Here is a 17,195-nt window from a genome sequence, read left to right as displayed (position 1 = left end):
TTGTATAAAAATGTAGCTTATGAGGGGTGACAGTGGGATTGGGAATGCCATAAGGACCAAACTCCACTTTGTCTAGTTTATGGATGGATGTGTAGAAACGTAGGGGAAGGAAACAAACAGACAAAGGTACCCAGTGTTCTTTTTTTACTTCAATTGCTCTTTTTCACTCTAATTATTATTCTTGTTATCTTTGTGTGTGTGCTAATGAAGGTGTCAGGGATTGATTTAGGTGATGAATGTACAACTATGTAATGGTACTGTAAACAATCGAAAGTACAATTTGTTTTGTATGACTGCGTGGTATGTGAATATATCTCAATAAAATGATGATTTAAAAAAAAAAAAAAATGGTGTGTCACCTTGGATGACAAATCTAAGGCTATGGATATATGACAGAAAAGACATAAACTGGCACACACAGGTATAAGAGTGATAAAACAAGGATGTCTGGTAGAGGCAACACCAAGAAAAGGTAAAAACAAAACAAAACAAAACAATTTTCAGAAGGAGGAAATCATTCTTAATTTTGCTAAATAATTACCTTATTTCTTCCTCTATCACCTCTTAAAATTAGTCTTTATCTCCTCAGTAAACACATGCTGAGATATATTTGAACTTACAACAATTCTACTTGTCTGGGAATGATAGTGCCCAGCACCAAGCCCCAGAAGATCTATAGGGATTGACCTCTGGCAGTTTGTTTACATTTTTGAATACTACCCCATTGGCTATGGGGGACTGGACCAAAGGAATGCACTTTATTCACACTGAGCCAATTTAGAATTGGGGTTTAGAAATAATAAATTAATTTTAGTGAAGAAACTAACATATAGCTGTAACACAATAAGCTCAGGAGCTGGGGTACAATAGTAGGACTTTTTCCACATAGACTAAAGAAGCAGATAAGGCAGATGTGCAGAGAAAAAGAGAATGAAGCAGAAGTGCAGAGAGAAGCAGAGATAAAGAGATAAGCAGAGAAAAAGAAAATCCTAACACCTTTCCAGTTGCTGATTTCATTCTGTTCCTGAGTCCTGGCTTAAGTTTCCTGAGATTTCTACTGTCTTTATTAGAAAAATTTCCCTTTTTGGTCAAGCTAACTGAAGATAGTTTCTATTACTTGCAAGCTAAAAAGCTTGATTAAAATATTCTGGCTTTAGTTTTATACATTTATTTTCTTAACAATGCTCTACTACTCTCTGCAATCCAGTCACTCAATACAGGAATTTATCCTAGAGCACATTACGATTTGGGTATAATATGAATTGGATATAGTGTGATGAATTTGGGAAAAACATTTGCATTATATGAACTTCTATTGATTTGGCTGGGGATACAAAAACTATCGCACTGACAACAACGCAACCAGATATGTGTCAAGGCAGGAGGTAGCATGGTGTGTATTATAGGGAGAGAGGATAATCTAGAGAATCAAGAATCCTTGCACAGTAATATCTTCTGGTTCCTTTGGCCCTGGTTTGTCTTATTTCTACTGACCTTGCTATCATTCTCAGCTGAAGTCTGCTGCTGCTGAAATCATATTCTGGTCTTTCTTACTTGATCAGTAGCTTTCCTTGGCTGACTCACCCTAGCCTCCACTCTCATTAGACCCTCTGATATTCAGTTAAGACTCCACGAAAGCCTCCTGAGTTCTGACTATGACAGACTGAAACTGAGAGAAACTTGAGAAAGCTAAAACTCAAAGTCTGTTCCATGGCGTATTGCTCTACCAAGTTTTCTGATGTATCTGCACCTATCCTGGATGTACAACCTGGAACACAGGTTACACGATACTGGTTTGGGGCAGTCAGTGAGGAAGTTCCCCAGAAATCCAGAGTAAATCAGGGCAAGATCCTAACTTATCTAAAGAGGCCACAAACACCTGATTGTTTTTGCTTTTCTCCATCCACAGTTTCACATGGCTAGGAAAGGATGGACTCTACTTTTATTTTCACCATGCCATAATCTTTGATCTACCATAGTCCTTTGGTCAAGTGGAAGGCATTGTGGAATATAAGTAGTTAAAGTTTGTACTCTAGAGTCAGACTACCTGAGTTTGAATTCTGGTTACTCCCCTTTCTAGCTCTATGGCATAAGGCAGGTCCTTAAAACTGTCTGTGCCTAAGTTTTCCCATCTGTAAAAATACAGGGTGCTAACAGTGCCCACCTCAAGGGTTGTTATGTAAAGTTCTTCTTAGAATAGTGATTGATACATATTAAGTGTTCAATAAATGTAACCTTTTATTTCTCAATTGTCTGAGTCCTCTAGGCTCAGCCATTGACAATTTAAATGAGAGCAAAAGGAATTCCACAAATCATCTCTTTTGTGGAAAGCCTGGCTTTCAAACCTATTGTATTACTGTAAGGTATTTTCAGCTCAGAAGTCTAGTTCTTTAAAATTGCTTTCCTCTATTATAAAATTCTAATCTCCCCCAAGCATATAGGTGTCTCAAACCAACTATGATAAAGTTCGAGTATTCAGCCATGCAAATTAATAATTTCCAAATTTGTGTAAATGGCTTCAGACTTTGCTTATCCAACAATGGCTGACAGTGGCAAGAATGTATAATGAGTGCTTATAGGAAAAAGTAGGCAAAGTGAGAACTAATCAAAAATTGGTTTTGTTCAGTGGCAGCTAAGTTTTAGAGCTACATGCTTATTGCTACTAAAAATTAAAGTATTAAGAATTGCTACAGGAAAAAAAATTCCCTCTTTTTTGACATTTACAAAATGTTACGGTAAATTTCCTCAAGTTCAAAAGTGAATGGTTTTCATGTGATCATTTCAGTCAATAAATGTGTGCCCTTTTCTCCTCAGGTTTCTGTGAGGTATATAATTTTTATACCTCAGTTTTCTTTGCTGGGACTACCTTCCTCTTCCATATCAACCATCCCTTCTTAGATTTCGTACTGATAAGCCAGTGTGGAGAGTCCCCATTGAACACCCAGGACTTCAATGAAACCTTACTAGGTTCCATGGCTTTAAATGTCACCTATATTGAGACAATTTCAAAATTATATCTTTAGTGCTGATCACTCTCCTGAAGTCAAGAATCCTATGTCAGACTACCTATTCAACTTTCTTTTAATTTTTATTATGGCAACATATGTACAACATAAAATTTCCCACTTTAATAACCACTTTCAAATACACAATTCAAAGGTATTAATCACATTCACAATGTTGTGCTACCATCACCACCATCCATTACCAAAGCTTTTCTATCACACCAAATAATCACTATCCATGAAGCAATAATTCCCCATTCTCCTTGTCTCACACTCACCCCTGGTAACCTGTAGTCTGTCTAACTTGTGTCTCTATGAATTTGGACATCTAATAGTCATCTCAAAATTAACATGGGCAAAACAGGAATTCTTGAGTTCATCTTCCCAAATCACTCCAAAACTATTCATCCCAAAGTCTTTACATTACAATTAAGATGCCGTCATCTACCTAGACATCATCTTTGATTCTTCTTTCCTCCCCTTCCCTGCACCCACATTGTATCTAATGCATCAAGTCCTATAACTCCAATTTGAAAACACAGGCTGAGTCTGACCAATTCCTTCCATTTCCATTACTACAGTATGAATCCAAGCCACTATCATCTGTCACCAGGTCTACTGTGATAGCCTCCTTATTAGTTTCTCTGCCTGTAACTCTTACCCTCCCACAATCCATTCCACATGGCAGGTAGAGTGATATTTTAAAAATGTAATTATACATCCTGATAGAGTATCTTATATCATGATAGAGTATCCTCCCACTATAAATAACTAGAAAACTGGACAAAATATATGAAGCAAAGGTTTTTGTACCTTGAACAAGAAGCAGCATAGAACCTTGATCCCTGAGAGAATGAAATAAATGAGATGAACCTTATGATAGCCCCTTTTAAAGTTATTTAAAAGTTATTTTAATATATATAATATTATATATAACATATATTATATAAGTTATTTAAACTTACAATAGTCCCATTTAAAGAACCTTTATGCCCAGAGGTACTTTCCAAAGTGCAGTGCAGGGAACGGGATTCTAAGCAGAAAAAAAGCAGACTTACTGAGTTAAGAAAACAAAGATCAGAGTTCTAGAAGGCTGAGAGGGCTGGAATTTATGAGGCAAGATACGGAAAATGAGGGAGCTAGGCTGAAAAAGAAAAAAATTCAAAAATCTGTACAGGGGATTCCTTGAGTCTATTACTGAATTCTAAGTTGCAGACACTTGAGGTAAAACTCCATGAGGGCTGGGCAAAGAAGCTAAACAGTTTCCAGGGCTTGCACAAGGCTAGATGATGATTTCATTCTGACAAGCCAGTGTGGAGAGTCCTCATTTAGGACTTAACTGAAACCCTACAGAGAGCATACATTAGCAGTGGGATTAAACTAGTCCTTGAGTAAAAGCTACTCTAGACTCACCCTAAAAAGCTTAAAATGCCCAAATGATCAGATTCCTGCTTACCACTTTATCATCACCTCCTATGACTCTCCCCTGGCTCACTAGATGCAGCCATATGACTGTCTCTCAGTTCTTTGAATGTGCCGAGCTCATTTCCACCTGGGCCACTTTGTCTGCTTTGTCATTACCATTCCCTCTGCCTTGAATGCGCTTCCCCCAGATCTTCACATAGCCAACTTCTTGTCATTTAGATCTTATATAAAATGCCATTTCATCAATGCCTTCCATAGTGAATTCTACCAAATATTTAAGTAAAAAAATAATAACAAGGTAACCATCACTCTTTAAGAGAACAGAGGAAGAAGGAACACTTCTCATTCATTTTATAAAGCCAGCATAACCCTGATACTAAAACCTGACAAGGACATTACAAGGAAAGAAAATTATAGACCAATACCCTGTGAACATAAACATAAAACAAAAATCCTAAGTAAACTATTAGAAAATCAAATTCAGCAATACATGAAAAAGATACTATATCTGACCAAATGTGGTTTATCCTAGGAATGCATGGTTGATTTAATATTCAGAAATCAATGTAATTTACCACAGTAATAGAATAAAGAAGAACAAAACACGAGATCATCAGATGCAAAAACAGCACTTGACAAAGTTAAACATCCATTCACAGTGGTTAAAAACAAAACAAAACAACCCTCTCAGCAAACCAGGAACAGGAGGGAATATCTTCAACCTGATAAAAAGCAAGAATGAAAAACCTATAGCCAATTTCATATTTAATATTGGGAATAAGGCAAGGATGTTCATTCTCACCACTTCTAGTCAACAAGAAAAGCTCATCAAATAACATCTCCAGGTGGGACAGAAAGGCTGCAAAAAATGTCCCAGATGGGATGTTCTCACTATTTCCACTTCCACTGATTATATTCTATGCCCCTTATTCTTTAGATTGACTGTGAACAAGGTAAAACTAGAAAATCTGTTTTACTTTCTCCCCTTAGCACAACACAGAAAGGGTAGAATTATTTTTTGCAAGATACTTCAGGCAAAAAAGAAAACATGGGTGAAAAAATAGACAAGTACACAACATCACACTATCTAATCTCATGGTAACTAGGTCTAGCCATAGACCAACTGGTATAATTTGAAAGTAAAGGCATTGATTTCTTCTCTCCCCAAACCATACTTGTCACAGCTATGTGTCCCCTCCTAGTACATTAGTTTTCTATTGCTGTCGTAACAGACCACCACAAACTTATTTGCTCAAAGCAACACAAATTTGTTATCTCACAACTCTGTAGGTCAGAAGTCTGGATGGGCTCAGCTGATTCCTCTGCTCCAGGTCTCATAAGGATGAAATCAAAGTGTCAGCCAGCCTGGGCTCCTATCTGGAATCCACTTCCAAGCTCATTCATGTTATTGGCAAAATTCAGTTCCTGGTAGCTCTAGGGCTGCAGTCTACTTTTCTGGCTGGCTGTTAACCAGGAGCTTCTCTCAGCTCCTTAAGGCAGCCTGCATTCCTCCTCACATCGCTTCTTCTACCTTCAAACGAGTAGGAGCACATCGATTCCTTTTCAGGCTTCAACTTTCTCTGACTTTCTACTATGTCTCTCCTACTTCCAACCAGAAAAAGCTGTCTGCTTATAAGGGCTCGTGTGATTAGATTGGGCCCACCTGCTTAATCTAGTATTTTATCTGATTTTAAGGTAGCTGATTAGTAATCTTAACTACATCTGCAAAATCCCTTTGCCATGTAATGTAATGTATTCACAAATCCCAGGGTTTAGGGTGTGGACATCCTTCCTATCACACCTGGCAATGACCAAATTGTTTTCTATACTAACTCTAATTGTTGAGAAAGGAACTGAAACAGTACAAATCAGGCCCAAATCCTTTGTCAACTATTGAGAGTTTCCAAAATCTGGAGATGATTTCTAGCTCATTTGCCAATCAAATGAACCTAGTGTGGGACTGAAACTGTGGCAGGTGTTGCATTATTTTGTTTAAACTTACAACAAGCCCATGAGGTGTGAATAGCTCTGTTTTACAATAGAAGAAACAGATAAGGGAATTACATAACTTGCCAAAATTCACACAACTAGTAGGTAGAAGAAAATGGCCCTGAACTCCTGTGCTTCTTTCTACCACACCATGGCTATGAATGACATGGACTGAACTCAGTAAATGCCCATTCCTTTTTTCTTCCTTTCAGGTTGTCTGTTTTCTTTCTGAGAGAAGAGATTAGCGAAAGCCTAACCAATATCATCCTCTAACATTACATTATCTTAAAGAAATACATGCTATTGAGGAGTCCTATTCTCTCAGAAAATTCCTCCAGGTTCTCTAAAAGCCTCAAATCAAATAATTAATAAAAATATTGAGGAATGCTATGCCAAAGACCCCATCTCACATTTTTCCATCATTAACTTCCTTAACGCAGTCTGATTGAAATTCTTGATTCTAAGCTGATTATTGTACATATATATTTATATGTAGAACAAGAGGGGTTTAAACATGTTTTCCAAAGGGGTACATAATGGGCTTCAAAGATAATGGCAATGTTCTGTTTCTTAAACTGAGTGGGTTACCTAATGCTGCATTAAAAATTAACCCAAGGCTTAGAAAAGCAAAACAAAAAGTTTATTATTTCAAGTTTCTGTGGATCAAGAATTTGGAAGCAGCTCAGATGGATGGTTGTGGCTCAGAGTCTCTCAAGAAGTTGTAGCTCTTTGCCAGGGATTTAGTCAACTGAAGACTTGACAGGGCTGGAGGATTAGATTCTAAGTTCACTGGTATGGCTGTTGGCAGGAGGCCTCAACTCCTTGCCACACAGGCCTCCCTGCGGGACTGCTCAGCATGGTGCCTCCCCCAGGGCAAGTGATCCAAGAGAGAGAGCAAGGCAGAAGCCACAATGGCTTTTACAACCTAGCCTTGGAAGTGACACAACATAATTTCTACCATGCTTATTGGTCACACAAAAAACCCTGGTATGATGTGTGAGGTGACTACCTAAAGGTGTGAATACCAGAAGGCAGGGATCATTGGGAGACAATTTAGAGGCTGGCTACTAAAGTTTGCTTTCTGGCCCCCAGTGATTCACATCCTTCTCACATTCAAAATACGTTCACACCTTTCCAAGACCCCCCCACACACACACAAGTCCATCCCATTTTAACATCAGATGTTATCCCATAATAACATCCAGATTCTCATCACTTAGATCAGATCCTCAAGTCTTAAGTACAGCTCCTCTCAATATAAAGACCTATGAACTAAAAGGACAAGTTATCTACCTTCCCTCCCTCACACCCAACATATGATAATGTGACAAGCATAGGATAATCACTATAGACATTCCCGTTCAAAAAGGGGGCTAATGAGAGGCATAAGGAGTCAGTCACTGGTTCCCAGCAATTCTGAAATCCAGATGGGCAAATGTTGGAAGTTTCTTGATTAGAATTCAGTCCTGCTTCTCCCTAAGAATAATTTTCCATGGCTCTTGGCCCCACTCTCTCATTCTTGGCTCCACCCTGAGTCATCCTTCCTCTTCTATGAAAGTTAGCACTTGTTTGCAGCTGTGTAGTTTTCTCCACCTCCATCCTGTCTACTAAAATTGGAGGCCCATAGGTCCCTTTTCACTTTGTTCTCTCTGTCCTTTTTAGTCCAAGGTGGCAATGTTTCTATAAATCCTCTTTTAAAACTTTATGGGTCTCCTGTGAACCACACCTGCAAATATTTGAGATAAGTCCTTCTCTTCCTTGGGCTTCTGCTGAGGGACAATGCCTGTAAGCGTCTTAAAAGCCCTATTTTTGATTGAGATCTATGAGGTGTGCCCTTAAAATCTTTTGTCTGATTGAATAGCATGTTGAGGCACCACCTTTTTATCTTTCTGAGGTCTTACCAAAGGATTTTAGAGTCACAATTTTGCCTTCATATTTAGACCATGTTTTCCTGCATTTAATCTTTGCTCAGAAGCCATTTCTTAATTTTAGCATCATCTGTCATTTGGAAAAGCCAAGTATCTCCAAAACCAGAAGTCCTGACACCTTTTGGTTTAACAGTCCTTCCTTTAATGTATATCTCTTCTCTCGCATTTTACTATAAGCAGCAAGAAGGAACCAAGCAGCACCTTTAACAGCCTGGCTGGAAATCTCCTTAGCTAGACCACCCAGTTATTTAGGTATATTTTTTACTTTCCACATTTCTGCAGGTAACTGTTTTGATAAACTTTCTGCCACTACATAACAAGAATCCCTTCCCTCAGTTTTCAATGATTTTCCTCATTTTTTTTAAGTCCTCACTTGCAGCCTTCTCAAAGATAATCATGTTTGTACAGTTTCTTCAAGGCACTTCACAGATAGCATTTGGTTTGCTAATGCTCCATTATGCAAAATACCAGAAATGGATTGGCTTTTATAAAGGAGATTTATTAAGATACAAATTAATAAATTAAGTTACAGTTCTAAGGCCATAAAACTGTCCAAACTAAGGCATCAACAAGAGGATACCTTCACCGAAAAATGGCTGATGGTGTCTGGAACACCTCTGTCAGCTGGGAAGGCACAGAGCTGGAGTCTGCTGGTCCTTTGCTCCCAGGTTGAATTTCCAAATGGCTTTCTTGAAAATGTTTGTGGGCTTCTGCTTTCTCTTCTCTCTCTCAGCTCCTGTGCATCCTTGCTTCTTTCTCCCAGGACATTTCTCTCTAAGTATCAGGCGGTCCTCTCTTAGCTTCTCCGAGGCAAACTCTGGGCTTCATCTCTTAGCATCTCCAAACGTCCTTCTGTCCTCATCTCCAAGCATCTTGAAGTGTCAGCATCTGTGTCGGCTCTTGAGCTTTCTTAAATTCTCCAGTGAACCAATAAAGACACACCTGGAATGGGCAGTGTCCACACCTCTATGGATGTGATCTAACCAAAGTATCGCCCACAGTTGGGTGAGTCACATCTCCATGGAAACAATCAAAAGCTTCACTCAACAGGATTGGGTTAAAAGATCATGGCTCTTATGGGGTCCATAACAGTTTCAAACCGGCACAAATAGTATGCTGAGGCACCACCTTTGGATCTTTCTGAGGTTTTAACAAAGGATTTTAGAGTCACTCTCCTCAAAGTCCTTCCGGCTTCTGCCCACTTTCTGGTTCTAAAGCCACTCCCACATTTTAGGATTTTGTTATCAGGCACAAAAATCTGTAGTTGTTATCTACCACTTGGTAACAAATTAATACCTTGAAAAAATAAACACTTATTATCTCACACAGTTTCTGAAGGTTAAGAATCCAGTAGCTTAGATGGGAGGCTCTGGCTCAAGATTTCTTATGAGGTTGCAGTTGTGCTTTCAGCCAGAACTGCAGTTATTTGAAGATGTTATTGACATCTGAAAGCTTGACTGAGGTCAGAGACTTCCCAGCCAATCTCATTCACATAGCTGTAGGTGGTAGGCCTCAGTTGCTCACTGCAAAGGCCTCTTCATATGGCAACTCATGACATGGCAGCTGGCTTCTCCCAGTCTCTAGTGATCCAAGAGACAGAAAGAAAGAACAAGTAGGAAGCCTTAGTCCTTTTATGACCTAGCCTCCAAAGCCTCCCATCACTACTTCTATTTGTTAGAAGCAAGTCACTAAATCCAGCTCACACTCAAGGGGTGGAGAATTAGGCTCCACCTTGTGAAAAGAATTTGTGGACATATTTTACAACTACCACATGATACATGGATGTTCTTGTCATTATATTTACTTAAATACATATACATCATATAGCAAATGCTTTAATCAGCTCAACAGAAAGTTATGCTAGTTTCAGTTCATTCAACAATTATGGAATACTTACTATATGCAAGGTACACAATAAATTTCCATTTTTAATTTGGAGGTGGGAAAACTAGAAGTAGCTTAATTTGGGAACACAGATACCAGTTTTCATAGAAAAATCCTTCGTGAATCATTAACTATATTTTGGCCATCAATTATGGCTATACTGTACAATAGTAACATTTTACTCATGGAAAATGAACTTTACAGTTTCATAAACTTAGTACTCACAAACCAATTCCCATCTATACCTTGTTTCTAAGCATGGTCTGACCATGAGTCAGAAAACATAGTCACTGTAAGAATGAAGAACTTCTGAAATGGCAGACCTGGCTAGGCTATAGAACTTTGAGCAATGGAGGCACTGGACTCTTAAGAAATAGAAGAAACAATGAATAGAAGGAGAACAGAAAAATGACTTTGCTAACATTGCATTTTTTCTAGGGCTCTTGTCAAAACTCACATAATCTTTGGGCTGTCTTTGATATTATGCAGAGATATACTTTTGTATATCTACAGTTAACATTCTCATTAATAACAACTGTAGTATACTTTATATAGTACTTTCTATGTGCTAAACATTTTTCTAAGTGTTTTTCATATATTAATTTATTTAACACAACACTCCTGAGTCAGGTACCATCATTATCTCCATTTAAAAGGTTAGGAAATGAGGCATAGAATGGTAACATAGTCACACAGCAAGCGACAGATGAGGAATTCAAACCCAGGCAGTCTGGCACCAGAGTACATGCTCTTAACAACATTATGTTGCCTTTCCTCATTTTATCTTTATAACAAGCCAGAATAGATAAATAAAATACACTGCCATGCCTAATTTGGGTAATTGGGACTTACTCAAAGGTTGCAAACCTTCCCTTATCCTAGTTCAGCCCAATATCTCCAATCCACACCCCACTTCCCCACTAATTAAGCCTCTTTTCTTTAGTCTATTGTGAGAAACTTAATTCTCACTCCTTTATGTTTCCCTGTGGAAGGCACTCTCTAGAGTAACCCTCCTGGACTGTCTCCCTACCCCTTATTCACTACTACCTATGGGAGGAAAATTGGGTTTATCTGATTGGGAAACTGGAGGAAGAAACTGGGCTATTTCCCACCCCCTACTCCATTCTCTCTCTCTTTCTCTCTCTCTCTCTCTCTCTCTCTCTCTCTCTCTCTCTCTCTCTCTCTCTCTCTCTCTCTCTCTCTCTCTCTCTCTCTCTCTCTCTCTCTCTCCCTCTCTCTCTCTCTCTCTCTCTCTCTCTGACAGCTTGTGTGCAGGGAGGCATGCATGCATTCCAGGCTTCTCTTTGCCATGTGCCTTGTGTGTGCTAGTGTGGAGGGGACTGTGAATATTCAGCTGTGCCATGGATTAGATGAAGTCTCAAATTCAGGGGTAAAATATTTGCAAGCCCACTTAACCAGAGATCTGAAGCTATATCCCCCCAAATCTCTTTTATCTCTCTCAGTTGGTTCCAAACTCAGATGGATAGATAGGAGTAGTATTACTGGACTTCTAAAATTCACACAATCCATCTAGTCTTCCCTTCCATTCTAGAGGAAAGATGGAGGAATATGTTTCTTCTCTTGACTCTCCCCTATGTTCTCCCTTTCTGTTTTTATTATGTTTTCATAGAGTTTCCTTCATATGAGGGACCCCTAGAACCTTCACTTCAAGAATGCCAGGGCCATCCTATAATTATAAATATAGTTAAAAGGGGGTTTTGTGTGTGGGAGGGGGGATGCTTGACAAAATTATTCTAAAGTCTTTTTGGCAAAACCAATATGAATAGCCCTGAAAATTTTTGAAAAAATATTTGAGATAAGTAGAAATGAAGGGGAGAGAAGCTGGCATCAGCAAATACAAAATTATTATACAGTTAAAACACAACAATGTGGAACCATAAAAAACTAGAATTAGGGATGGAGATTGTTATTCTACTACCCTTTCAACCAGATGAACTCCTCTTTTTTATCCTTCTTCCTGTATAGTTCTTTAGGTACATCATTTAATCTCTCCTTGGGGTTCCCCCAATTTTTTTCATCTGCAAAATGAGAATCTTCCATCTCTAAGGACTGACATATCAAATGATGTGAAGTGTTTTATGAATTTTAAAGAGCTACACAAATATGAGGTATTATTATTGTCACTCAAGAGAATTAAGAGGTTGTTGATTTAGATGATTTTCCTAATGAATTACTGTGCAGTAAAGAACTACATTGTCTAAACCCTGAACATTCCCAAGAAAAGTTTGGTCATAGATTGGCTCCTGGGAAATAACCTCTAATTCCTTGGAATAACCTGCCTGATAAGAGTATTTTGATTTACCCAGAGCCTTGGGCCTCACCTGATAGTCTATGCTAACAATGTGATTTATGGTAGGGGCCTTGGGCCATGTAGTATTAGCTTGATCTCTGGAGGAGCTAGAGATTGAGTAACTAAGGTCAGCCACATGAGTATTCCTTAAATACATGAGTGACCACCAATAAAAACTGGACACCGAGGCTTGGATGAACTTCTCTGGTTGGCAATACTTCATAGATATCATCACACATCATTGTTGGGAGAATTAAGTGCTGTTCATAAGACTCTACTGGGAGACAAGAGGAAAACTGGAAGCCTGTACTTTGTCTATCCTAGATTCTTCCCTGTGCACCTTTTTCATTGCTGATTCTAATCTGTGTCCTCTCACTGTAATAAACCCTAACTGTGAGTGTCTACTGAGTTCTATAAGTACTTCTGGTGAATCACTGAACCTGAGGGTGGTCTTAGGGACTCCTGATGACAATTATGAATTCCCAAAAGCCATAACCAAAGCATACATTGAGCATTTACTGTTTTTTGTGTGTTTTTGTTCTGTTTTGTTGTTGTTGTTGTTTTTACTGACAGTGAGATGATTCTGAAATGACCAGCTAATGCCACAGCCAATTCTAGGAGTAAAAGTTACCAACTACTATATACACCTAGAAAAGATGGAGAAAGAATCACCCAGGAATAAGATCACCAATTTCAGGGACATCTGTTTCTTTATGTTTTTCATTTGTTTTTGTTTGTTTGCTTTTTGTTATTCATTTACTTGTTTTTTCAGGAAACTGTTTTTCCAATTTTTGTTTTTAGCTGCTAATAGTACACTACTTTGTCAGATGTCAAATTTAAGAGGCTACCTTTTATTACTAATTCCTTTTCTTTAGCAGGAAAAAAATATTATATTAAGCCCTTTGATTAAGAGGTTAATCTGATAAATATACTGTCTGCCTTTAAAGAGCTTATATACAAAGAACATCAACAAAGGAGCAAACGATAAAACTGAAAAATACATAAGACAATCAAAGGAATATACTTAACATCTGTATAACTAAGAGATTTTCTGTAATTTCTTTCTTCTCCTCCTTCCTCAAAAAAAAAAAGCTCATGTTATCTTATTATCCTTGTACAGACTCATAAACAAAAAGTTCCATAGCCTAAGCTCTCTTTACATTAATCTTTTCAGCTTTACTGTTTCTATAAAATCTTAGGGAAGAAACTGAGTTTTCTTTTCTGAACCATGATTCTGTGAACCTCTATTGTATAAACCAGATGTGAGTTTACAAAATATTGCATGTAAAAGTATTGATGTGTAACATTGATAACAGAAGATACAAGTGAAATACACAAGAGTCTCCAATATTTTATAAGTAAAATATCAGGCTCTTAAGTATCTTGGAAAGCCCACTGAATTTAGGAATCCTGATTTTATTTCACTCAAACTTTCAGAAATTATTAAGAAAATAAATTAAAACATTAATTACTTAAGAGGAAATTAATATTTTTACCAAGTAAACAACCAAAGTTGCCTTTTATAATTTGAACTTATAAAAATGAAAATTTCAAGGAAAAACTGGTTTATAAAGATACTGTAACAATCATCTATCTGATTAGGATTTTCTAGGTCACTTAAAAATGTCAAGCAATCACAATACCCTTCATAAAATAGAAACAAGGATTTAAAGAAAAAGATACTACACTATATACACACTTCTAGTTAATGCATTAATTTTATATAGAATAATTTTAGGGTTTTGTTATCAATTTCTAAAAGTAAGTTACAATATCCTATTAAGAAAGCAAATGGTCTATAATAGAGTTTTTGTGTTAACATTAAATAGCAATTAATCAACATGTTTGCCCAGTCTGTATTTCATTGTTGTAAGCAGAAAATGCAAAACGTTCATTTGACCCACTATGTCAAGTTCAACACTTTGGTTGATTGTTAAAATCACACTAAAACTACATTTTAAAAAGGAGGGGGGCAGTGGGAGATGAGACAAAGTCTGAAAGATTGAACTGGAGGAGAAAACAGCTAAGACATAAGTAAAAATTTTTTAAAAATCATGAGCAGGAGAAAAAGAAAAGAAAACTAAAAAGAGGTTGCCTTTTGACAACATACAAATTTTCCTCTATAATGATAATTTCCTGGCTTCAGAGTTGAGCTACATCATCTCTGCAGACAACCAAAAGTATCTATTCATGCCTAATAAGTAACAGAACATTTTGATTCAACTAGATAATTTTTAATCGCCTCCTATGTGCAAGGATATACTAGGTCCAGGACTAGTATTAAGGAAATACATTTAAATGAGTGTTCTCTTGCAAAGTATCTCTTTAGAAAACATTATGCTCATCATTTCAACCATGTTGCTATTACTCCAGAAGTTTCTGGAATTTCTTTTTAGAACCACATTCAGTCAGTCTATAGATCTTTATAAACTTTATAGTCACATCTAGTACAAAAATTTCCAGGCCCTTTCACTTCTCTCCTCAGAGTAACAATTTTTGGTTATCTCCTAGAGTCAACTCCACACTCAGAAGTTCATAATTTGAAATTGGCCACCATTGAGAGAATCTGAAACACTGTACTCCAAACCCTGGAGGCCCAATCAGAAAAAGAAATTTTACCAAAGTCCAGAGGAAAAAGCTGACAACCTCATACAATTAAATCTACTGGTTATGAATGGGATAATCTCAATTTGGATTGATTTAATTTTGAAGTTTATTATTTTCTAAAATATGGTACCTTTTCTGTTTACTCCATCTCCCCCCTTTTACTATTTTGTTTTGAATGACAGTTCATAAACTAAAATTCAAGATGTAAACGGAGGGAATGGAAAAACAGACACGGTGGGAGGAAAAACTGTAATTAGACTTCAACGTGAATTCTGTCCCCCTACTAATCGAATTGTTTCCTTGTACGATTTAATGACTGTGCATTACACCCATCTGAGAATAAGGCACTGTGCTAGGTATAGGGAAACCCGCGGTGAAAAGCAATACTGGTCTGATTGAGTTAGTTTGACTGGACCTCTCCTATTCATATGAAAGAATATATGCATAAATGTAAAAAACAATCCCGTGATGGGGTGGGGGATCGGGGAGGGATGGGAGGTCGGAGGGGGTTGGGTGGGTCGAGGGAGCCGCACGCCACAAATTCCCTCATTATTTTCCTTTAGTGCAGAACTTGGAGGACTGGTGCTACTCACACTTCAGGGCACTGAAAGCCAGCTCATAGGACAAACGCTGAAAGGTTTCATCCTCAGACTCGGACAAGGATGGCAAGGGTTCATTCCCATATTTTATTAAGATCTCTGGTGACTTCTCGATTCGAATACCCTGGAAAATGTTAGCTGCCATTACGTAAACCGAGTCCGGATAGCCAGGTTTTTCAGCTACACATGCGCTTTTTGCTCTGGATGCTGCCACCTCTGACAGCTCCAGGGAAGCAAGTTGGGAGATTCCCTCCGTATTTTCGTCCGAAAACTCCAGTTCACTTGAGGAGTGCAGCATGCTTGCCCCCTTGATTGTCGTCAATAACTCAAGCTCGAATTACAAGTCAGATGTTCCAGGGGATGGTTTTCCTGATACCTTGAGCATCGTCTCTGTGAAAAGAAAAAGTTATCTCAGTAAATCACTATTTTTGACCCACCACAATTGGTTGGTCCATCTCCTTGTGGTTTTAAAAGACTAGCAAGAGGCATTTACTGGCCGATCCAAGCAGCCTGTACTTCGAACATGACAAGCCTCAACAAAACTTACACACACACACACACACACACACGGCGGAAGGGTGAAGAGAAGGCTCGTGGATCGCCTCATTAGAGGCGGGAGATTTTTACTGTGACCGGCCTGGGGACAGAAAGCTCCCCAATGAGCCAAGTCTGAGGCCCCGGAGCCGCCCGCCCGCATCTGAGCGGGCGTCCCTTTCAGCGGCTCACGCGAATCCTCCCTTACCTCACAGGATGGATGTTTCTCGGGGCTTTGGGGAAGGAGACGCGGCAGCCGCCTCCCTGCTGGCACCAGAGGATGGTGTCGGGAACAGTGCCCTCCGGAGCCCCGGGGCTGCGGCAGCGGCGGCCCGCGAAGGCCGTTTTGTTCAAATGCAGCCACTCGCACCGGCCGAGTTCGGGACAGGGGAGTCGCGACCTCCGGCGCTCGGTTCGCTCTGATTCCTGAAGGACTCGCTCGGGGCCTTGCCCGGTGCCTCGCGCGTTGGTTCCTCGCGGACGCAGTGCCTGAGGAGGCTGGAGGGCGGCGCCCCCAGGAGGACGGACGCAGGCCATAGAAGGGTAGGCCACCCCGGTCCCTCGGAGTCGGCGGAGCCAGGGCCCGGGTCTCCATGGTAACTGAAAGCGGGTCAGGCGCCGCGTGTGGGGGTGGGGTGGGGACCGGATGTTCCCGCGGGATTTGGCGAAAGGTCACCTTTCGCTTGGTGACGTGTTCTTTCTCCCAGATCCTGGAACGTCAGTTTCAACCCCTCCTGGAAGTCTAAGGCTCTTGCACTATTGGACCACACCGGGCCTGAGGATCCTCGACTTACCAGAACCACACATAGCCCCTTTTTTCTCCACACGTCCCTTGCTAGCTCCTTGAAAGCAAGAATTTTGTGTCTCTAGCAACATCAAGCTTAGCGGGCTTTAGTGGAGGCTCAAGAAATAA

General features: G+C 39.2%; 1 protein-coding gene across 3 annotated transcripts in view; it reads right to left on the bottom strand.

The window, feature by feature from the left end:
- The window catches only part of NSUN7 (NOP2/Sun RNA methyltransferase family member 7), a 151,699-nt gene extending 134,852 nt beyond the window's left edge, over positions 1-16,847 (bottom strand). For 2 of the 3 annotated variants that reach the window (XM_037829669.1, XM_037829670.1), the window contains exons 1-2: positions 16,491-16,847; positions 15,743-16,138 (exon numbers count right to left, since the gene is read on the bottom strand). In XM_037829669.1, coding sequence (XP_037685597.1) covers positions 15,743-16,046 — 304 coding nt within the window. In that variant the 5' untranslated portion in view covers positions 16,047-16,138; positions 16,491-16,847. Of the gene's footprint in view, positions 1-2,842; positions 2,878-15,742; positions 16,139-16,490 lie in introns of those variants that run through there. The other variant, XM_037829671.1, reaches the window with a different exon arrangement.
- Between the last annotated feature and the right edge of the window lie 348 nt (positions 16,848-17,195).

Source organism: Choloepus didactylus, chromosome 3, assembly GCF_015220235.1.
Source record: "Choloepus didactylus isolate mChoDid1 chromosome 3, mChoDid1.pri, whole genome shotgun sequence".
NCBI lineage: Eukaryota > Metazoa > Chordata > Mammalia > Pilosa > Megalonychidae > Choloepus > Choloepus didactylus.
Note: the sequence above shows the minus strand (reverse complement) of the source record. Positions and strands in the feature narration are given on the sequence as shown.